This window comes from Podarcis tiliguerta, assembly GCF_965153285.1.
Source record: "Podarcis tiliguerta genome assembly, chromosome: 8".
Lineage (NCBI taxonomy): Eukaryota > Metazoa > Chordata > Lepidosauria > Squamata > Lacertidae > Podarcis > Podarcis tiliguerta.
The window spans coordinates 61629262-61652563 of record NC_139541.1 but is presented as its reverse complement, the minus strand read 5'-3'; the positions used below and the strand labels follow the sequence as shown (position 1 = coordinate 61652563).

The window sequence follows — 23302 nt, the reverse complement described above, 5'->3', positions numbered from 1 at the left end:
CATTTTTTTTTTTTTTACTCCTTAACACAAGGAGACAATGAGAAGCGGGGGAAGTAAGATCTCTAAGTGCTGGTTGCCCTCAGGTCTTCCAAATCCCCAGGGTTTGAATATGAGTTGGGCTCTGAGGAACTTTCACATCATCCTTATTTAAAATTGATTTAATTGGGTTGCAGCCTTAAATAAAAGTTCCTTTTGGGAAAGTAGCAATTTTATTTTTCCTTCAGCATTTTTCTATTCTCACCATTGGTTAGGCTATTATCCTTCCTGTCTAAATTGTCCCCATTTCCCCCTATGCAGCTGTTTCTGAATGACTATGGATTGATCTGGGTTGGAGAAGGGACAGACTCTTTGGGAGAAGTGGCGGCACAAAGTGATGAAAGGAGTGAGCTGTCAAAGCGTTACTGGAAACCAGGTTTGCCGGGACAAAAGACTGCCCTGTTTTAGATACCTTAAGACAACAGAGCATGCTTTACTTCCATTTAGACTGTAAGCTCCTTGGCGTAGAGACCAGTCTTTTCGTTTACAGAACTCAATAATATGCTATGTACATTGATGGCATTGTATACATCATAAATTATCCCCATTGTCATTCATTTAATAACCTTACAAATCAGCATTACCAATATTCTCATAGCAAATAATGCAAACTTGTCAGGCACAAGTGGTTTTGGAAAAAAAGTTTTCGATTTATTAATTTTAATTAAACTGTTTTAGTCGTACCATAAGCCAGTTTCTGAAAGCTTTTGCCTTGAAAAGCAGGGCATAAATGGAGAAAAACTCCTAATAACTATTCTGAACCTTGAGGTATCATGTACCCTGCTTTGCAACAACTCCACACCTAGATCACAAAATCCATACTTGTCCCTATGGGTTGTACACAGTGTATGACTAAGTAACTTGTTACTTTAGCACAAGGATTTATGCTTGTGCAACAGAACCCCCCCCCCCTCCTTTCTGTTTGTATTCCCCAAATTTGTAATAATAATAATAATAATAATAATAATAATAATAATAATAATAATTGTCCTTGGGGGTTTCCCCAACCCTCCAGAGCAGATTTGGGGAGGGCACCGGGCATGTCCAGGAGGAGGAGAGGGTGGAAAGTTCATTTGAACAAGCCTAAGTCCTTGTACTAACAGAGCAAGCGCATTGGATACCACCCTATGTAATCCAACACTAATAGTTGAAATATTGTCCTATTGACAATATCCCTCTATTACTTTGTCACGGAAATTGCTTTTTTTGATGCTGGAAAAGATTTTGCAGTTAAAATGCAGTGTTGAGAGTTTCCCTTCCCCTTAGTCATTTATCCTCCTTTTGTCATAGGTGAATCCATCGTTTCAGAAACCAATTTTGATTTAATTTTTGCAAACCTGAAAGATTTAAATGCTTTGGCTGGGGAAGGCATGTCCCAAATCGAGCACACGGCAGGGGGTGCTAGGCTGAAGCAGCTGGACTCAATCCCCCTCACCTTCTATCAAAATGGGATTGTCATGTTCAAAGGGCCTTTCCGGTCATATGAAGAACCTTCCACGCAGGTATGAATCAATACTTAAAGAAATTTAATCACCAACTGTCTGGTTGGCTGCCAGGTGTACCCATAGCAATGGCTACATGATGACAAAGCAGACATTCTTGTGTGTGTTTCCTGATAGCACAAAATCCCTGCTTTCTGCCCAGAAATAAGTTATAGCATTTATGACTCCTTCCATTTTCTCATAAGAAGCCTGATAAGACGACAAGATTATATACAGTTATGCATAATTAGGGCGGTCAAGCTTCAGTGGAATTGCACTCATTCACTTTGGACGGGTGCAATCTTCTCTGAAGGCTAGTGCTCAGAGCTTTGACTGGTTCTGCTAGTTTCTAGCAGAAACTGGCTGTGCATAGTGCTGATTGGCTGACATCATGAAGGCACATCTCCCACTCTCTGCAGCAGTTTTTCTTGTCTAAAAATGATTGACTTGTAATAATAGTAATAATTTGGCACAAGCATAGACCAAATTGATGCATTTGCAAGGTGCTTGACCTTTTTAAAAAACGAAAGCCTGCCTGAGGCAGGGGTGAGGGGAAAATGAGAATAACCATAACTGGATTCAGATGCAATACCTATGTAATGTGACAGATTTTGGGCTTTAACATTTCAGTGACACCCTGTGCAATGCCAAAATTCGGCACCTCCTGCCTCTTGCCATCCATTATTTACCATTGTTGCAGCTCCCCCTGTGAAGCCCTCTCGGCTTGGCGCCCAATGTGGGCGAACTTGTTGTGCTCCCCTAAATTCGCCTCTGATGTGAGGTGGGGATGATGGCAGCCAAGCTCTTCTTGCAGTAGAAAAAAATATATGCTGCCTTATGCTTGCACATACATCTGTATGCACCACAATTTTCAGGAGCTCAGGTGGATGGTGCAGTGGTAGGCTACTAAAGTTTGCTTTCGTTCAGACTCCAGCTTATTGGCTAAATGGGGAATCTGATCACCTAAATCCTAACAAACCAGAATCAGTGACTTCTACAAAACCATAATCTGGGTAAACATGGGATAGGCCATCTCAGGCCCAAGGGCCAAATGCTGTTTTCCAGGCTTCCCTATCTGGCTGTCAGAACTCTCCCAGACCGCACACTCTGTCCCTAGGCCGCACTGCTCACTGGCCCTTCTTCACCCCCCCCCCCAAGTGTTTTTGCTGTGCTGGAATGTGTCCATGAACTCCAATGCCTGGATGGAGAATAGAGAGGGCTTTGGGAGTGTGTGTTGAAACTGGTCTCCTGTACAAATGATGAAATTTACATTTCATGCCCTGCCCACTTTTGCCTCTGGCCCCACCCACACTGACATGTGGCCCTCAGAAGATTGCTCAGAAGGGAATGCGGCTGTCAAGCTGAAAAGGTTCTCCACCCCTGGAACTGACCAGTAAATCATGAAGAATTAGGGGACAGGGCAGGAAGAGTATAACAGGGAAGAGATGAAAGAGAAGGAAGGTATTGAACCTTGCAGGGTAGGGACATGGTGAAGGAAGCAAATAAAGATTCAGAGCTGCAGCATAACCCAATTCCCTTTCCACTGCAGAGGGCAGAGGAAAGGACTGCCAGGACGAGTATTCATTGTGATCTTGAAATAAGAGAAACTATTTAGCATCTATCCATGAAGAGACAAGAGATGAGAATTCAGTCCCTCCCAAGGGAATTGTGCTATTAGGCTGGAGTGGGCAGGAAGTATACTGTGGCCCATTGGCCCACTTCCAGTGGGTCACTTAGTACCAGCTGGATGCTAAGATTCTTGCAAATAATGTTGGGCTAGATGGACTTTGGCTGGAACTTGAACAGTATCTTATGTTCTTAAGTGGGAGTGCATAGTCAGGGTCACTGAACACAGATCTGGCGCATGCACACTTGCTTTATAAATTTAAAATGTGCCATTGAACCATGAGGCATCTCATTTTTTTAAAAAAGAAAAAGGTAGACTACAGAATCCGGGAGTCATCCTGCCCTGATCGAAGGCACTCCTTCAGAAACACAATATGTGCCTCCTTGAAAGAAAGCTACCAAGGCTCCTCAGGCGCACATTAGCAGCATTTCTATGTGCTGTTTGAATATATTCACAAATCACACAGAAAGATGGGTAAAAAGGGAAATGAGGGGGGTGAGTGCAGTACCCTCTCCTGCCTACGCTCTGCCCTTGCCACAACCCCTTTCTCTGGGGTTTTTACTTGAAAACTGTATGCAATTGGCACAATTTCAACCTGAAGGAAGTGCCCCCCATCATGCTTACTGTGGCCATCATTCTAGAAATGAGTTACAAGTTAAGGAGGAAGTAACGGAAAGCAAGAATGAGCACAGGGCTGTTCTGCTTCTGACTTTGAAACCATTCCAGCTTCCGTCCTCAAGCACAAAGTCCCACCTGCTGCCTCTGCAACTGTTTGAAAGTTGTCCTATAGAACTCACACATGGGACCTTTCCCATGTTGCTGGACTCTTCACCACATGTAAATCCTTGAATTTTGAACGTCCTTCTTCAGCCCCCGCAGAGATGGTTTGCAGCAGCAAGCAGGTTGCCAGACTTTCCTCTCAGTGCATGAGTCAACTATTGGCTGAACATTTTAAAAAAGCAGTACTGTGTATTTTTGAACACTCAATTTTGTAGCTGCCCAGTCTCTACAATTTTTTACCAGGAGAAACCTGTGGTGAAAAGGGTGCAGGTTCTTTCCTAGCAGATGCCTGAACAAAGCTTGATTTTCCTTAAAAAAAAAGGTTGATAGTTCTTATGGTTGAAAAGAAAGTTTAAGCTTAAGTCTCAGTCCCTGTGAAGGGAAGACATGTAGTCTAGTGACTAAAGTCTCACACCCTCTTTTGGGAGAATGTACTTATTTTTAAGAGACTTCAGGTTGTACTCCAGTTTACACAACTTTCAGACTTGCACTGTGTGGGACTGAGTCATAGATCCACATGTAGGGTACCCAAGCAGTATCTCATCTGCAACCTGACCAGGCCAAACTGCTTAGCTTCCACAAGGTAACTGGGCCACGAGCCTTCAGATCATACCCTAGTACCTAGCTTGGTCTATCTGCAAGTGTTTTCACTTTACAGAGATCTGAATGGTATAGGTGAGCTATGTGGAAGCCAGGGAGGCCTGTAAGCAGAGTGCTGGATGTGGGCCTGGCTTCAAATCTCACTTTTCATAATAGGCTCATTGTATGGTCTTGGGCAGATCTCAGTAGCTTCCATGCTGCATCTGTAAACATGGGGATAACAACAATTAACCTTTGTGGTGGTGGTGGTGATAAATGAAATAAGGAAGATGAGCTGAGTAAAGCGAAAACTAATTTGCTCTTCAAAATTATTTTCTGAGCATTATTATGTAAAATGTTCCCTGTCTGTTCTCTGAATATTTGATATCAATATTCAGTGATATTAGATATCTGACAAGGACATGCAGTGAGATTTAGATGTTGTGTTTGACACCTGCTAGAAAGGAAAGCTGTTTGGAGATACCTCCAGATCTAAGGATGGGTCCCCACAATATGAAATAGAAGGCTGCCCACCTCCCCAAATGGCAGCCCTGTATTGAGTTCCCCCTGATCACCATCCCATAACCTTTGCTGTATCCTGGTATCATTATTCTCAGCATTAACCAACCCCAGTTGATGGTGTGAGGATAGGGAAATATGCTCAGCTTTGTGGTTGTACCCCAAGGAGGAGGAAGTGAAACCCGACAGTGTTATGACCCAGACTGCCAGCAGCACCCGGAACACTGACTTGGGAAGAGTAGACAGCTGAACCAGGAAGCATTGATTGGGGCCCTGACGTAATCTAAGTTCTGCCCTTCTAAGCCAGGCATGCCCAAATCTGAAATGTTTGAGCCACTGACCCCCAGTGGCTGCAGCTCCAAAGCCAGACATCAGCAACCTAGTCTCAAATGTGCCTCCAAGCCTGCTCACCACAAGAGGCAGAGGTAACAGAGTGTCAGGCTCCAGGCTCTTTAAAGCCTATCACCCTCTTGACCAAAATGTGCTGGGTCATCTTGAGGTGGAGAATGAAATCAAGGAGGCATCCAGAGCAAAGGGCTGGTGGGACCTGGGTTTGTGCCTACACTCAGGCCCAGGGGCTATAGTTCAGTTAGCACCAGCAGTCCTTGGAGCAAGTGGTCTACCCCCTAAGACCTGTCCAAGGTTCTGAAGGTTGTGGCTCTGATCTGCCTGTCAGTCCCCTGCTCGTGCTACCTGCTACAGACCACTGCCAGAATTGCTGCCACAGATGCTGCTGTGGGCTCATGCACACCAAGACTGGGCACTCAGAGCTGCCTTCCAAAATTGTAGTCTGCTTCTTCCTTATTGTGGGTTTCTCGTCCCTGAACTGTTTTGAATTTGAGCTACAATTCCTCTTTCAGACTGAATATTTTGCAGTCAGAATTGGATTGGTGAAATGGAGGTTGTTGGCACATTTACATTTTGTTATGTGCATTTTTTGTTTCACCTCCAGCTCTGGTAAGAGAGTATTCTGTAAACTGAAATAAATGAGAGGTATTCCTTTATCTGGGCTGCTTATTGTGGTTGTTCAGTCACCAGACAGCCCTGGGGGCCTCTACTGTGGTTCCTGCGGGTGCTATGGCGCCCTTAACCCTGCCCTCCTCCTCCCTTAGCACCTGCCAAAGCCTCTGTTCCTCCCAGTGTTTATTTTTACTTCAAAATTTTATTTTATTTTATTTCAAGCTTTTTTGGCATGTTCTTTTCTGGCTGTTTGGTTGGTTCCTTTTTCCATTCTTATCTTGATTCATTTTAATTCTGAGGGGGCTGTAGGTTTTTTAGTTGTTTCAGTGTTCTGAGCATCACCAATTGTTCATCTGTGAAATTTGTATTTTGTGGTTCTCGTGATAGTGTCTGAAACTGGTCCCTAGACCCAAAAAATGTTTAGGGGCACTACCACCCTCAGTATAGAGAAAAATCTGACATGTGGGCCCTGCTTGTGGTTTCAGCAACTCCTACGAGATATCATGGACGGTTACTTCCCTTCTGAGCTGCAGAAGCGTTACCCAGATGGTATCCCATTTCAGGTATGCCACCCCCTGCTCTCCTACAGCTTCCTGTTTATTGAGTTCTTCGTTTGCAGAAGTTTCATTTGCTTATCAAAAATGTGGTCTGAAGTTAGAGCAGCTCCATTGTTTAAGCAGAACTGAGAACCTCTCTTTGCTCTAAGCAGTTATAATGTTTTTTCCTCTTTCAGGAACTGATCGTTCTATATATGAGGAACTAAGAGTGCTTTTTGCTTAAAAAACTGGAACACTTTTCAGTTCTTAAAAATGGAGATTCCTTCCTTAAAAAAAACAAAACTTTTCTGCGATCTTCATTGGTTGTTCTGTGTGCAGTAATAGATTATCACTGACTGTGTGGATGAACATTCTCTGGAGAAAATGAGTCTGTGCTTCATTTTGAGACCCAAGAAAGGATGAGGAGTGGGAGAAGAGAGCTCTCAGGCAAATGGGAAGAATAATAGGACATGATCTCCGAGAAAAGGGCAGACCAAAAAAACCAGAAAATGTTAGACAAGAGGTGGGGAACCTGTGGATCCCCAAATGTTATTGGACTCTAGCTCCCATCAGCCCCAGCAAGCCTGATCAATGGTCAGGGATGATGAAAAGCATACAGGTGCAAGTTACCACAAATTAAGAAATAAGTTATGTTCTGCTAATGACAGTGCCTGAAAGTGGTTATCATATTTGGTAGGCTTGTCCCCAAGTTGTGTTTGCTTTATGGAAAGTTGAAACTGTGATAATAAATGATCTCCTGTTGTGCACAAATTCTTCTTTTAGATTATGCCCAATATTATACAAGGCAAGTAAAGAATTAGAGATTAACTTGCTATAAACAGCCAAGTTTGAAAAAGCATGTGACTGGAACGTTGCTGCTTCATCTATTGAGAACTGATTAGAAGAGGATTAAATAGATCGCTTGTGGTAAAACCTAACTGATTAGGGGGCCATACTAAGCTCCCTGAAGGGTCATTGGATGATGTGGACCTCCCTCTCTGACTACATAGAAGGAGGTCTGCATGTAGAGAAGGTCTGCCATTGGAGACCTTCTTGGGGGAGCCATGGAAACCACACTAGGTAAAAGATCTCTGGACGATTAAGTCCAGTCAAAGGTGACTATGGGGTTGCAGCACTCATCTTGCTTTCAGGCTGAGGGAGCCTGCGTTTGTCCACAGACAGCTTTCCTGGTCATGTGGCCAGTAGGACTAAACTGCTTCTGGCGCAACAGGACACCAGGATGGAAACCAGAGTGCACAGAAACGCTGTTTACCTTCCTGCCGCAGCGGTACCTATTTATCTACTTGCACTGGCATGCTTTCAAACTGCTAGGTTGGCAGGAGCAGGGACTGAGTAATGGGAGCTCACCCCCGTCTGCGGGGATTCAAACCGCCAACCTTCTGATTGGCAAACCCAAGAGGCTCAGTGGTTTAGACGTCCCACTCTATTAATGCTCTGATGCAACTAAAGAAAGGGTGTGTGTTGGAGGCAGATTGTGGGAGGCCCTAGATTCACGGGATACAAGAACATGCCCTTGACTAGGAAGTAATACTACACTCTTGAAGCTGGTGTAGTTCTTTCCTTTTCCATTGAAACCAGTTGCAGCAGGAATTGGGAGGGGGGAGGGGAGAAAAAGTAAACATAGAGGGACTGCCACCCATCCTTTGACCAGGCCAGTGCTAGCCCAGGGGTGCTCCCTAATGAAGTGGGGCCATAGTCTCTTCTCCCACCCCTACCACCTTCCAAGGGATTGCTGTGCCCTTCTGTTTTAGAGAAAGAAGGGAAATGAGGAAGTCATTTATCAATAAACTATTTTTAACTTTCTAGAGTAGTGTATTCGGGTGGAACTACTGATACAGCATTGGTCTGATCCTTGTCAGCAGAAGTGACTTATTAAGATGGTGTGTTTGCTTTGTTTGGAGGCAACTGGAGCAGTTTCTTCCAAACAGATGGGAGGAAAGTGTATTGCTTTCTTGCCCATTATTCGTAAGTAGGTGGAGGAAACTGTGTTTCTTTGTTCTCATTATTCATAGATGAGTGGAAAATGTTTTACATAAAAGAGAAAAGAACAAGAACAAGGAAATGTGGTCTGGGGTTTCTGAAACCAGCCCCCGTGAGGCTGCTGAAGGGAAGCACCTGCTCCCTTTCCTTTTGCAGGTGAAGTGTGGGGAGCGCCAGAACTGAACAGTCAGTTAGAATCAAGCAGGGAAGAGTGCACAAGCCGCAGGGTCCAAATGTTAGCTGGGGCAGAGGATCGTCTCCAGAGGATCATACAGTTAGAGATCCAGAACACGTGACAGCTGGGCCTCTTTGGCTTCATATACCTTTCTGGTTTCCCATTTGCTCTCACCTTCTAGTTTCTGAGAGATAGTTATAGAACCAAGTAGTCATGTATTTTTGTACGGTACTCTGCTGGGTTGCCAGAGGGATTGTCCACATGTCATGGGAGAAAATTCACAGCACAAAGGAAAGTAATGCATTATGTAGGAGGATAACCAGAAGCCTTTCTCCCACCATGCTTATTTTCAGAGCACATGCAGAGTGTTTTGTCTATATGTGTGTGTTTCTTTCTGTTTCTAGGATAATGTTTCAAATATGCAACCCACTTCTTCCCATAGCCCACCAGATTGGGGCAGCCTGGAAATGAGCTGCCACTTGATTTTGTGGATTGCATAAACTGGCCCTGAGTTGGCTTCTGGATTTTAAGTGGTGGCTCTCCGATTAGATTCATACAGCTTTTCTGATAGAAGGAAAGAACAAGGGGTGGGACCCTCTTTTCTTTTATACAGCAGCTGGTCTGGTAGAGGCAGTGGCACATCTTGGATCATTGAGACTCTTCACACAAACACATTGGTTTATGATGGCTGCAGAAAAGGCCTTGCTTGTGGTGACTCCCAGCCGAGGGTTGTATCCAACCTAAGTTTTACTCAGAGTAGTTCCTTGAAATTACTGGACATTACTTAGCCATCCCGGTCTACTCGTGAGTAGGACTAGATTTGAATGCAACCCTGAATGTTTTGCTTTGAGTGAACCTTTTTTGACCCACCTCTCTCCAAGTGTGGTTTATTGAGTTTTGATCAAGCATTGCCAGCTTGATAGGCAGGTTGAGGCATCCCTGATCAGGTTGAGGCATCCCTGCTGACTGATCATTTGTTTTGCAGTTTCTGCACAAGGAAAGGATGACTTCTCTTCCATCCTCCATTTGTCACTGCTGCCAACATTTACTAACACTTCCTTGCCTAACACTGAACTCTGGAGTTTGGGGTTAGGTAGGGCATTGAAGAGCAATACGGGTCTCTTCCACAGGTCACCGACAAGAGAGACACCGTATTTCAGGAGAGGAGGCTGCAGCACAAAAGTTTTCCAGGCCAGGGCCACGTCATTGGCCTTGCCAGACCAAGCGGATTAAAGGAGACAAATGAGATACCAGGTGAGATGGTGGTTAGTGGTGAGTGTAGGAAGGACCCTAACTCAGCAGCAGTATTTGCCTGGCATGCAGAAGGTCTCAGGTTCAATCCCCAGCATCTCTAGGTAGAGCTGGGAACGGTTCCCTCTCTGCTGCATAGCTGCTGCCAATCCAGAATAGACAGTACTGATGGACCATTGCTCTGACTCACTATAAGGCAGTCTCCTATATTCTTGTTCTTCTTTGTTTGATTTCCTTTAATCTCTCTCTCTCTCTCTCTCTCTCTCTGTGTGTGTGTGTGTGTGTTTGTGTGTGTCATTCAGTGTTTTAAAATTCTGGTCCTCAACTTATCTCATTATTTTCTTACAACCACTCAGTTAATCATGGCTCCATTTCATGTATGACAAAACTATTGACATTGCATTGTGTTGAATGACATTTTGTGTTATCTGCTGCTTGTGATGGAAAGGACCTTTTGTTTCCCCCCACCAGTCAAACATCTTGACAAGAAGAGCTTCAGAAAGGCTTTTTGGAAAGAAGTCAATTACTAAAAATGAATGAATGAAAAAACAATGTACTAACAACGATGATAGTGTAACATGCTGCACTGGGGGATGGGACAAAGAGTGGTTTCCAAAGTGGCTTACATCAGTAAAAGGTACAATTCAAAGCTGATGGCAGGCACTGTAACTAAATCAAAACAAGACACAGGCCTAACCCTCAGGCTCACAAATGAAAATGACAAAGAAAGGAGAGTGGAATAGAGGACAAAGACAGAAGAAGATCCTGTCTGCCAATGCCAGAAAGGAGGGATGAGCTGTGAAACAGGCATTTATATTGACTGTAAACCAGACTGATCTCCCCTTGCTGGCTTTCTTACCTGATGAGGAGGAGCACTTTGGCTGGTGGCAGAGATGGGCTGTGCTTTGGTCAGTTGTCAGTCAGACTCAGGGCAAATGGCTTGGAGCTCTTTCTTTTAGTGGCTGGCAACCAGAGAGTAATTATCTCTCACTTCTGCAGCCACTGGATGGCAAGATCTTAGTGCAAAGTCCCAGTGTTATGCCTAGGGCTCTTTCTTTGCCTATCTACTAAAGCAGGCGTGTCTAAGGTCCATTTTGGGGGCCTAATTCAGCCCCCTGAATGGTTCAATCCAGCCCCCATGGCAGTTTCTTTCTTGGGGTAAAATCCAAAAAAAAGCTCAACAACCTCAACCCTAAAAAACACACACCTCAACACACGTCCACTTCATTAAATCTGACCCTCTTTGAAAAAGGTTTGGGCACCCCTGTACTAAAGCATTTACTCCCACAATCCTCTGTTATGGCAGGTCCTAAGCTCACCATGGAACAGTTTTTGAATAAGCTTCCAAAGTCACGGATTCAAGATGGGCAAGTGATCGATATCCGAGGAGAAATTAAAAAAACCCTCCAGGTAGGATGGAACTCCTTCTCCAGCCTGCATGTAATGGGGTTTGATTCTGGGGTTCCTTCTTCTGGTCAGCACTTCTGCTAATAGCCAATACTTTGCAGCAGCGTGGGCTTAGGTACCATATCCCTACCTAGAATCCTTCTCCCTACCAGAATTTAATTTTGTGACCAGGATGTGTGAAAAGGATATAGGATGCACATGCGGAATACCAGCCCTTTTAAGGTCTCCTTCCTTGCCCACCTAAAGCCCAACACAAATGATACACATTGATGATCTTTCCCCTTCTGCCTTCATTTTGAGAATCAGTTCTGACATGGTAGCCAAGGTTAGGGGGGAAAGCACATCTCTAATCCCAAGTATCAGAAGGACAGGAAATTGGGGTCCATATGGTCATCATCTCACTTCCCCAAAGGCTATATATTATTGGCATTCAAATAGTGCCATCAAGCTAGTGTGGTGTGGTGTAGTGTAGTGGTTAGATTAAGGGTTGCCAGCCCATGGGCAGCTTCTCCAGACTCTGAGCTTGGAGTCTGAGCTGAGTTTGGAAGTTTTAATTAATAGCCAAAGACTCAGGACCAAACCCTTCAATTCTAAACAGTACAACAAAAGAAACTTTGCTTCATCACTCTGTTTGGATGTGCTGAGATGAGCAGGGCAGCTGATTCTGTTTACATTTCTCAGGACAGTCAGATTTTGACACAGATTTCCTTCTTTGGTTCCAGGGCTCAGGTGGAAAAAGCCACGAAGTGATTGTGGTGGAGACCCCCAGTATTACAGCAATGAAGAAGAGGTAAAAAAGAAAAGGCAATTTCCCCTCTTCACATTAATGGCTGTGGCATCATGCAGTCTCCTCAAGCTGTAGTGCAGGAGGCGGAACCTGCAGCGCTTCAGATGTTGCTAGACTACAACTCCCATCCTCACTGACAATCGGCCACGCCAGTTGGGGCTGATGTGAGTTGGAGTCCAGCAGCATCTGGAGGGCCACTGTAGCACTTTCTTTCACGTTGATGCCCTTTATTCAGAGCTGCATTGAGAAGTATGTGATTTGGGGTCTCATAATTCACCTGATTCATTGAGGGTTTAAGACCCATCAGCTACCTTCACCTGGTTTAGCTGGCCAGTTAAGCCATTTCCTGGGGGGTGGCCACTGTCAGCTTCTAGGAGCCACAGGTGAGAACTGAGTGCACCAAAGGTGGTCAAACTACTGCACAAACTGTCCCCCACCAGAGATACTGCTCCTTCCTTAATACCCCATACGGGTCCAACAAGTTTCTGCATGTGCTGTTGAGGGAAATGAGGGGCAGATGGGGCTTGTCAACCTGGGAAGGTTTCCCCACCCTCTTCAAAGAAAGCATTGTCCCTTCTCTAACCAGCTTTTCTGATCTTCAGGTTGGAAGGGAATGAAAAAAAGAAGGCCTCCAATCCCAATGTCGCAACTCTTCGGATAAAGTCAGAGAATGGGGAGAAGACCTATATCATCAAGATGCCATTCACCGAGACCATCGGAGACCTGCGCCAGCATCTTGCCCAGAGCAGGTAGTAACAGGGAGCATTCCAGCAGATAATCTTTTGTAGAAGTTTCTGAACCTTAAACTCCTGATTCTGCAACTAACATCAGCAACTAAAGTCTGTGCTCACTATAAACAGATAGGGGGAAAGTGTGTGTTTTTGCTTAATGTTGCCAATTTATTCAGACTGATCTCCCACCTAGAATCTGGGAGGACCAGGCCTCTGCAATGCAATATGGGGAGTAAATGTTTGGGGGCGAAGGGCAAATAATAAACACTTTCAAGGTTATGACTGACTTTCAGGTTATTGGGGAGGGACAAGGTAGGAAAGATCCCATGGCTTTGGGGGAGTTGATCTATCACATCATACAGGCATCTAGGTTCCTGACTCACCTTCCAGTTAAATTTTCACCATTGTGTATCCTACTCCTCACTATCTGCCCTTATTTCCTTCTGGTTTTGACCTCTGCTGAGTTCTCCAGTTTCTGCCACAACTCCATAGTGGAGTTCGTACAGAGAATAAATAAAAGTACCTGTGATATCACATACCATTCAGGCTCTTCCACTTTGGCATTGCTCTTGTATTTTTGGTTGGGGTCATGATACCATCAAAGCAGGTAGGGCTACTGCCAAGGGATAGTAGTAGTGAGGATCCTGGAAAATTGTGCCATAGGCACTGTTCATTCCATGCCCAATATGTGTGGCTGAACCCACAGAGATTGTTATGACCACAGGAAACAGGGTACATCCCTGAAAGGTAATCTGCATAGCTCAGATGTAGAGATACTAGGGGTGATACAAAGAATATTCATTCTTGAATGTAAGGAGCCTCTCTAGAGAATAAACTGAAGGGCGGTGTTCTGCTGTCTTTTCCTTAGAGAATCTTCCAATGACATTATTGTCTAGGTCCTGCAGTGACATAGCATAGTTTCTGAAATGCAGACTCTTGGCTTGATGCCTCTCAAAGCCAAAGCAACGAAGATACCGATAAATCAAAAAAAATTATTCAATATGTGTATTCAAATTTTAAAATTTTGCATTAAACAAATTATTTGCATTTGAACGTCAAATTCCAAATCAGCTCACTTACAAGCACTATTCTGCTCATTTCCTAGGGGAGAAGAAATGGAACCTTACGAGATCATCAGCACTTTTCCTTATCGAGTGTATAACAACAACTTCATGACGCTGGAGGAGTGTGGGCTGGTCCCCAATGCCTCACTTCGGCTGCAGAAAAGGGCCCCGTCAACCAAATCACAAGGGCAACAAGTGTAATGGTTTACAGTGGATGATTCATCAGGCTTGGCTGCCACTCAGCTAGGGAGTAGTGTGCCTTCTTCAGGAGAGCCTGTGCAAAAATGACATCCTCTAGTCAGAGAGAGAAACAGGGAAGGACTGACCTTTCCACTTACCCAAGCTCCAACCTTTGCGGCTATTCTCAGCACTTCAGTCAAAGGAGAAAGCCGGGGTTGGGGTGTAGTTGGAATACTGGGCATAGACCCTCCCTTTGTTACCAGCTTAGTGGGGCTTAGCCCTAGGTCTAGTTTATCATTAGCCTCAGATGGATGAAGAGACTCTGGCCCTTGTAGAGCTCTCATCAGAAACACCAAACCCTCACTCCAAGAAAGAGCACACAGTTGGGCTACTGGTGCTAGCATGAAGTTTCCCTTTTCTAAGCTGCTGCATCACCAAATGAGCGCCAAGTCCCAGACCATGCACTGGTGCACACCATGTGCTTGATAGCACCCACCCTGTTCCTGTAGCCTACAAGGGACTAAAAAATGGGGTTTACCAACTAGTTGGTGGGATTAGGGGCACCTGTGATGCAAGCCTGTTAATTCATCTAATGCAGGGGTGCAGAAACTTCAGCCCTCCAGATATTACTGAACTATAATTCCCATCATCCCTGGCCACTTGCCGAGGCTGATAGGAGTTATGGTTCAGCAACATCAGAAAGGCCCATGGTTCTCCACTAGTTCTAATGGGAAAGGGAGATGAACATTTTTTGCCTTTCCTGAAGCTGAAAAGGACCTGCACACCCAACCTTGAACTTTGTGTGGCCACAAAGGCAACTCAGCCACATATAAGCTTCTTTTCCCCTGTGCAAGAGGCTAAACAGGGAGTCCCAACTTCAGCCAGCCCATACACTGTGTGTAATGCCCCAAAGCTTAGTGAGAAGTGCCTCCCCACCACCACATAGCGTGGATGCAGTACCAGAACAGCCCATCCCTTGTCTTTGGCAGGAGTGGGGAGTCTTTGTCCCCCTGGATATTGCTGAACTACAACTCCCACCAGCCCCAGTAAGTCTAGCCAGTGGTCAGGGATTATGGGAGTTGTAGTTCAGCAAATGCTGGAAGGACTAGGTTCCCCACACACACACTCTGGCTACGGCCAAACATGGATGTCCTGCAGTTAAAAACCAGCCAGTGTGTGGGAGAAATTACCTCTAGCAGGTCTCTTTTGAGGCCACAACAAAACACAGTTAGTTTCTCTTCCTCTGGCGAGTTATATGCAAAGCTGACCATCTTAACAGCAGCCCACCTTGTTCAATACAATGTCCCTTGTTATTGTTTCCCTGTTTGCCCAAGGCTTGCAATATTAGGTAGCGAGTTCTCCCACCCCCTGACTGATCTTTGTAGTTGTTCAGTAAAGAGGGCCTTGACAGCCATGTTTCAGGGTGTCATTCCCTACGCCTTCTGGGATGGAATTTGCATGTTTCAGTGATCAGTCCATGTCAAAACCTCCCTTCCTCCAGAAAATTAGCTGGCCAGAGAAGCGTTTTAAAATAATTATTAAGCCACAATTCTGCTAAAAAGTGGTGTACTGAATGGGCTCAGCCTTTTTTTTGACATGGAGGAAGGACTCAAGCATATCCAATTCCTCTTCTTCCCCACCTTCTTAATTGTGCCCAAGTTATGAAGTTGTACTGTTCTGTGAAGACACCAGATGCTTTTTCTGACCTGTTAAATTGGTTCTTAGTGCTTACTAATCCATGACTGCCTTATCTACTTAATTGTTACTGGTTGCATGCCACAAGGAGAGATGTCCAAAGTTTGGGTGATCTGCACCTTTTCAACAGGAACGCCAATGCATCTGGCTTTCCCTCTGCATAACACAGCACCTCTCACCCCTAAAATCACCAATGCCCAGGAGGTCCACAAATCTCAGCCATTTGTGCTCATTGTAAAACTCTGCCTCTTCTGATTTGAAGCTTTGTCCTGAGTCTCCACAGCCTAGCACCAATACAGAAGCAAGACCCCAATCTCCCCTCCTTGGTGCCAAACTGGGAGGACTACTTTCCTGCCAGACTTAGGCCCATCTGCACTATATATTTAAAGCTGTATCCTGCCACTTTATACTGCCAGGGCTTCCCCTAAAGAATCCTGGGAACTGTGGTTTGCTAAAGGTGCTGAGAGTTACTAGGAGGCTGCTATTCCCCTCACAAGGCTAGCTTCCAGAGTTCCTTCCCTCTGGAGAGGGACCAATTGTTAAACCACTCTTGAGTACTGAGCACTGAATGCTGAATGATTGATGAGGAAGAATAAAAAACATAAAGCCTGGGGAAAGTGGGAACATGAAGGCATATCCCGGAAGAGAGCATGCTGGCTGGTTGGCACCCTGAGCATAAGGAACACACACTGCAACATTTTGTTGCAGTTCCCATTTGCAGTCTCAAATTAAGAACAGCTCTAATGAGTCAGCTGACATTTTACACCGGCTTACTGCCTTCCTCTTTGGGAGGTGAGGGGAACTCCACTTAAAGAAGTAGTGCATGATGAGTTAAGGGCCTCTTCTTGGTGATCACTATCAAGGGCATTTTTCCCTACTAGCACCTTCTGCATGGTATTGTTTTCACTGGCAGGTAACCCCACACAATGAATGAATCAATCTTGCCACTGAATAGACAAATCGCAACCAAGCCTCCTTCCTAGAGACAACCTGACTGTAACTAGAAACAATTCAGTGATGCCACAGCTCCCATCATACATCCATGGCAAAACAATCCTGGGTTCAGTGCACAAGTCTTTACAATTTACGCTTTTGTGATACATCCACTTCAGTTATTGAGGAAGGGTGCAAGGATACTATTTTAGAAATTTATGGGTATTTGATGCAACTGTGCTCAAACCATCTCAATATAGCCCACAGGGCTCTGCAACCTGTCCAACGCTCGGCCCAGGAACAAATCGTTTTGTGCTGAGGAATAGTAAATGTGATCAACCCAGCTATTAGGAGAGCTGGAAAATGGATTTCTGAATCAATAATCAGGATGGTGCTCAACTTTTATCTTCCAGTTAAAAGATACACACAAAGCCACAGTTGAGGTTTTTAGCAACATTTAATAGCATCTCAAATGAGATGGCCATTTTTACAAATTTTGCTTTTAGCAAGGAAAAAAACCTGAAAATGCACTTGGTCCATATTTGCAAAAAGCCAGTTTTTTTTAAAAAAAGAAAAAGTGTGAAACAGCTGATGCAAGAACAGACCTAGCATTCTATATACGTCCCATATGAGTTGGGGTGGGAACACACTAATGGAATACAAGATCTGCTCTCACCATCCTCTTGGAAACCGCTTTTCCTAGGAGAGTCTGAGCTGCACTGAAGTAATTTTTAAGACACACGTACAACCCTACCCCATCTCTCTGTCAGAAAATGAAATTTCAGCGCATCATCTTGTGCAGTACTTTTGCATTGGTATATAACAAAGTAATATTAATTATAGCAGCTCTCATTTCCTGGGTAGGAATGAAAGAGGAAGTGTGGAAGCCAGCATTTGCAACTGGTTATAAGACAAGAGGCAACGCCTCCCCTTGTTCTTTTCTCAAGGGCAGGCTCGGCACAAGGGGTGGGGGGAGGAGGTTTGGGGAAAGCTCTGCTTTCCGATGTCCTTGACCGGTAGATTTCTCATCCACAGAGGCACGAGGAGCAAGGCCCAGCAGCATTCAAAGGAATGTGCAAAGTGTTTTTCTTTTTGACCATGCTGAGAGGGAAGCAGGCAATGAAAGGGAGCTGGAGAGGTGTCTGGTCACACAGGGCCAGGCTAGGGCTGACAAGGACATAGGAGGTTGGGTAGTGATCCATTTGGAATGCAAAGTCCAGGTTCGGGGTAGGGCAGAGGGTCAAGGGGCAAGGAACAAAGCATGCTCAGGCTAGCTTGAGGAACTCCTGCAGGGTCTTCTGTTCCACTGCTTCCACAAACAGTTCGTAGTCCTGCCGGATGGGAGAAGCAAGAAACAAAACTCAAATACAGAGTCAATAATAAGGCAATATGTAATAGAAAGCTAGAAGCCTCTGCGGCCCCATCTGCACTATAAAGAAGTCTCATGCCACTATGAATAGTCATGGCTTGCCCCAAAGAATTCTGGAAGCTGTAGTTGGTTAAGGATGCTGAGAATTGTTAGACCACCTATTTCCCCAGAGCTACAATTCCCAGAGTTCCCTGGGAGGAAGGGATTGATGCTTAGACCACTCTGGGAATTGTGGCCTCAGAGGGGAATGGGGGTCTCCTAACAACACTCTGCACCCTTAACAAAATACAGTTCCCAAAATTCTTGGGGGGAAGCCATCCTACCTGCCTAAAGTGGTATGATACTGCTTTAAATGTATAGTGCAGTTGTTGAGCTTCTTGCTACTAGGGCAAGAAGCTCAAGAGAACTCTTTTCTCATCAAGGCACAGGAAAGTGACACAGGAAGCCTTTGAACCGAGTACTCAAAAGTCAAGAGAGTTGTACGAGGAATCCTGCACCAACCACCGAAGAAGCCTCTGCACTCCCAAATTTAGCTTGCTCCATTCTGCAACCTGCTCACACACCCAAGAGGCTCATCAGAAGCAGAACGATAGGGACCACAGTTAACCAGAGGCTCATTATTAAAATTTTGTTTCAGAAAAAGTGGTTGCCGTAAACAATGGACATCACCTCCTGTCTGTAAAGACAGGCAGAGTTTAGAACAGATGAAGTGACCCAGAGACTAAGCGAGCACTGGTGTGCGGTCAGGAACAAGGGTTGCGGAGGGAGGACAACCACAGAATCAAGCACCTTGGCTTCAGAGTTTTCAAAAAACCGTCCAACAGAAAGCAACTCTCTTTCAAATCTCTCTCACCCTCCAGTCCTAAAGCATAAAAGTCGTTCAGAACTTGGCCCAAGTACCACGCTGGAAATCTGTCCCCAGACAGAGAGGATGAAGCTTATTTAATGATGTATATGACACAATCCTTATGGGTGGCTCATGGCTGAAAAGCCCCTTTTGACCAAACAAGGCTTCTTGTTAGCTGGGTGTTACAAAGGGAGCTTTCACAAGTGACACAGGAAATGACTTCTGATCTGGAATCTGTCACTTCTGGGTGTTGTTAACATGGCAGGGAATTATAGCCTTGGGATGGAACAACACAGGCTGATAGATGGTCCTCTGGCACCTCCAATGAAGGAGAGCCAAGCACTGTTGGCAGCAGTCTAGTTTCCATTTATAGAGCCCCGCCCCCATACCTTGAGGATGGAGAACCTGTGGCCAGGATAGGGCTGACAAGGACTTAGGAGGTTGGGAAATGATCCATTTGGAATGCAAATACAGCTATCATCACCCCTGGCCACTGAGTAGGCTGGCTGGAGCTGATGGGAACTTGGGTTCAGTAACCTCTGGAGGGCCACAGCTTTCTGTCATATCAGGGAATCCTTGAGGTGGGGAGGAGAGAAAGAGGATCCTTATGATCACAAGATCTATTCCAGACAGGGAGGGCACAGTTAGTAGTCCACTGACATATCTACCTAGAAGAGGCTCAAGAACAAAGTTTTGTTTTAATGTTAAAAAACACAGTTTAGCCTAGCTCTGATTCAAAAGGGGCCCTGTTGGTCAACTAGATGGCTACGGGATGGCTACAAATAGACCCAAGTGCAACAGCAATTCTTTCCATTTGTAATTCCCAGCAGCTGGTCTTCAGAGGCACATTGCCTCTGATTCACTTTTATTTCCTAACTTAACCCGCTGCTCGCCACACATTCAGAAGCATTTTGCAACAAGCAGCTGATGACAAAAGAAGGGCGTGAACCTTTGCTTGCTCCCTAGATGTCAGATGGCAACGGCATGTCACCTCAAAAGAGCAGCACCCCAGGGATGTCATAATAATAGCAAATGCCATTTTAAGTACACAAATGTCCACAAATAGCCAGGGTAGGCTTTTCACCCAAGGGACATTCATAAAAGCCCATTGGGGGGAAGGAGCCCAAAAGCTCAAATGTTGGTCAACTTGCAAATCTCTAAAATAATACGACGTCACTGCTCATATACATTTGTAATTTTTGCAGTGAGCATTTACTACAATGAATTGGGGGGGAACGCATGAGACTCACATACAACCCAACTAGCACCTGAGCATTATACATGCATTACCCACAAATATAATTAGGTCCATTCAGGCGTATGGGGCACCACCCCGTTAACCGCAGCCTGTCCTCAGCCAGCCCTACCTACCTGCCTGTCTGCCGTATTCTTATTTACAACCAGACATGGGGTGGGGGGTCTGCCTGTCACTGGTCTCTAGCCCCACCTAGTGTTAGTCTCCCTGCCTTCCATCCTACCAGCCACCACAGCCTGCTAGGGCATAACCATGGACAGACTACAATAGGGCTAGAGAATGACAAAGCAGGCCTTGCCTTTAAAAGCTGTAAGTGCAACTCATGCATAGGGCCATAAAGAACCTTGTACATAAACCAGGGTAGGCATCCATTAAGCCACGTTTGTGTGTGTGTAAGTGTGTAAGTGTTTTCAGATTGAGGGCCAGAAGAAAAAATGGGCAGGGCAACAAGTTTACACATATAGCTCAGAGCATATAGCTCAGAGCACATATAGCTCAGAGCACCGTGTCAGAGCACTGGCCTTGCATGCAGAAGGTCCCAGGTTCAATCCCCAGTAAAGTAGGGAAAGTCCCAAGGACCAGGGCGGGGGGGGGGGGGTTGCGGCCTGGAGGTCTGCATTTGGCCCCTGACTTAAGCAACAGGCCTACTCTTTTAAGGCACACAGGCCTACTCACACATGTATTTGCATACATAGGTCTGGTCTGCATTCAAGGCTTCAAACTAAAGGCCTCTTGAAGGCCATTAAATATATGAATGGTCTTACAGGTTTCAGATCTATAGTTATATATTAGAATTTGTCCGGGGGGGGGGGGGCACACCAGTCACACCTCTTGTGAACAGCCAACTCATCCCTTCACTACTAGCCAGGGAGCGAAATAACTTTTTCCACACCAACCACTCACCCCACAGTAATGGTCCCCATTGAAAATCTGGGGAGGGATGGCTTTTGGGTTGCCCGATTTGGCCCTCATTTCGTCCCGCAGGGCGTTATCCTGGGAGATATCCACCAGGGTGTATTTGATGTTCTTTCCATCCAAGATCCTGGTCACTTCGCTCTGCTGAGATTTGATCTGCAGAACACACAAAGGGGGAGGGGGGGTGAATGGGAGATTAATCACCCTGTTCTGGGATTTGATACATAGGGAAGGTCACACATGGGAACACAGCCTGCTCATATTGCTCAATGCAAAACAAAGAGCCAGAGGCAGGGATTGCGAGACCGGCCATGCTTTGTGAGGGAGGAGGTTCCACTTCTCTCCAAATACAGACCAAGCCCAGTAGGTACAAATGCCAGCGCTGGCAGGATTCTGGGCATCGAGGAGAGGGCAGGGCTGCTTCAGAAATGCGGGGGGAGGGAGCTGCTGCTTCAGACTGCATCTGGAAGGGAGGAGCCACCTCTAGGAAAAAACTGGTCCCCTCCAGATGTTCTGGACTACAACTCCCATCAGCCTGGCGTTGTGTTGTTCAAGGAAGACACTGGGCTGCGGGGGGCTGCGGGGAGAAATCCTCTTTCAAATGGGAAGGGAGATCTGGACCTCCCATTCTGGTTCGTTCCGCCATCAGAGAACTGGAGGGGCTCCCAGTTTGGATTCCCCTCCGGTTTCTCATAGATCACCGCGGGGTTTGGGGGAGAAAACAAGATGACTGTAGCATCTGGATAGAGAAAAATCCCCTATGGAAGAGAAGCCTTTCTAGGGAGCTAGAAGGGAGGGGGCAAGAAACGGGGGGCTCAAGTCAAGCGGGAGGACGTGGGGGTTGAAAAGGCAGCCAGCTGCATGGGGGCGGGGAAGGGAGAGGGAGCAAGAAAGGGGAGCGCACGCTGCAGAGGGATGGCGGAAAAGCTCCGCCTCGGAGTGCCAGGAGGGCGGGGGAGAAGCCAGCCGCTCGGCGAGGCAGCTCACCTTCCCCGGCGCGCCACTCACCTCTCTGGAGCCTGTCACCGAGGTGCTGTAGACCGTGAGGCTGGCCATGATGCTGGGCTTTGTCGCCGCTCCCTCTCTGCTTTGGCTGCTGGGTGGGTGCCTGGAAGGAAGCGGAGGAAAGGGGTGGAGAGGGAATCTGCTTCCTTCCCAGCCCCGCCCAGCATGTGATCGCGGAGGCCAATGGGGTCTACAGCCGCGGGCATGCGGGGCGGATAGTCTGCGATCCGGCCGCCAGGCGATGCTTTGGAGGCGGGTCGCTCGTTGTCCCCATGCATTGGGTTGGGACTCGCTTTCCTTCAGGAGGCGCGGAGCCTCAGCCCAGAGGCTCTCAGGAGTGTGTGTCTCTGTAGATCTTTCACGATCCACTTGCAGCTGGTCCTGGAAGTCTTCACTTGGAAGGGGGCCCCTTCGCGCGCAGACTTGCTCTCGAGGAAAAAACGCGCAGACTGAGGTTTACCACCATCGACCGTGCATTGTTGGACAGCAGAAAGTTGAAAATACCAATCATTACTTTCCACTAATGTATAGTTTAAGGTCCATGAACTACATTGTATCGGCCCTTTATCAGTAAGGAAGAAACGTTTAATTGGTTTAAAAAGCTCGACTTAAAAAGCTTCCCCAGTTAATCAAGGAAGAATGAACTCTACAAGCAGGGATAAAAGTGCTCATAAAAATTCCAGCTGGCAAACGCCATCGTGGAAAGAGACACTCCCTGCTTTGAGAAAGAGAACACCTTTTATGATGCATAAAACATGGCAACAAGTTTGCCTCGGAATTCATACACATATTAGTATTTACTCAGCTAATAATTTTTCTGTGTAATACTACCCCCGCATACATAACTCTAGCACTACCAACATGTGGATTTCTGTACACCCACACAAGATATGTGGATTTGCTTGAGCAACAAAATAACACCTAAAGTTATTTCATTGTGTTAGGATTACCTAGACCAGCAAGCGTGGCCACCAGGCAGGGATGATGGAAGGTGTACATTCAGTAACACCTGGAGGGCCAAAGGTTCCTCACAGAGAAAATGGTATGAATACAATAAATTAGTGCCAAATTGGATTAGTCTATTACTCATGAAATGGGAGGGTAGCAAGGCAGGGTGAAGGCCAAGTGTGGCGGAGGTTATACTCAAAGCAGTCCAGGATAAAGGCACT

At 45.9% G+C, this 23302-nt stretch overlaps 2 protein-coding genes across 3 annotated transcripts in view; one reads left to right on the top strand and one right to left on the bottom strand.

Annotated features, from left to right (window-relative positions):
- UBXN11 (UBX domain protein 11) overlaps positions 1–17319 on the top strand; it is a 26717-nt gene extending 9398 nt beyond the window's left edge. For both annotated transcript variants that reach the window (XM_083455546.1, XM_083455547.1), the window contains exons 8-15: positions 298–412; positions 1327–1538; positions 6468–6545; positions 9825–9948; positions 11252–11355; positions 12075–12142; positions 12742–12888; positions 13976–17319. In XM_083455546.1, the coding sequence (XP_083311672.1) occupies positions 298–412; positions 1327–1538; positions 6468–6545; positions 9825–9948; positions 11252–11355; positions 12075–12142; positions 12742–12888; positions 13976–14135 (1008 nt within the window). In that variant the 3' untranslated portion in view covers positions 14136–17319. The remainder of the gene's footprint in view (positions 1–297; positions 413–1326; positions 1539–6467; positions 6546–9824; positions 9949–11251; positions 11356–12074; positions 12143–12741; positions 12889–13975) is intronic.
- On the bottom strand, positions 17181–23302 carry SH3BGRL3 (SH3 domain binding glutamate rich protein like 3). Its single transcript, XM_083456403.1, has 3 exons — positions 22137–23302; positions 21117–21284; positions 17181–18073 (listed from the first exon to the last, which is right to left on the bottom strand). The coding sequence occupies exons 1-3, from the start codon at positions 22182–22184 to the stop codon at positions 18008–18010; spliced, it is 282 nt and encodes a 93-aa protein (XP_083312529.1). The 5' UTR covers positions 22185–23302; the 3' UTR covers positions 17181–18007.

Excerpts from the sequence above, each read along its gene's own strand:
- SH3BGRL3 (XM_083456403.1), bottom strand. The coding sequence starts at position 22,184 with ATGGCCAGCCTCACGGTCTACAGCACCTCGGTGACAGGCTCCAGAGAG. Across the intron at positions 21,285-22,136 it reads CGGTGACAGGCTCCAGAGAG|ATCAAATCTCAGCAGAGCGA; the intron begins GTGAGTGGCGCG and ends TGTGTTCTGCAG. Across the intron at positions 18,074-21,116 it reads ATGGGGACCATTACTGTGGG|GACTACGAACTGTTTGTGGA; the intron begins GTGAGTGGTTGG and ends CCCATCCGGCAG.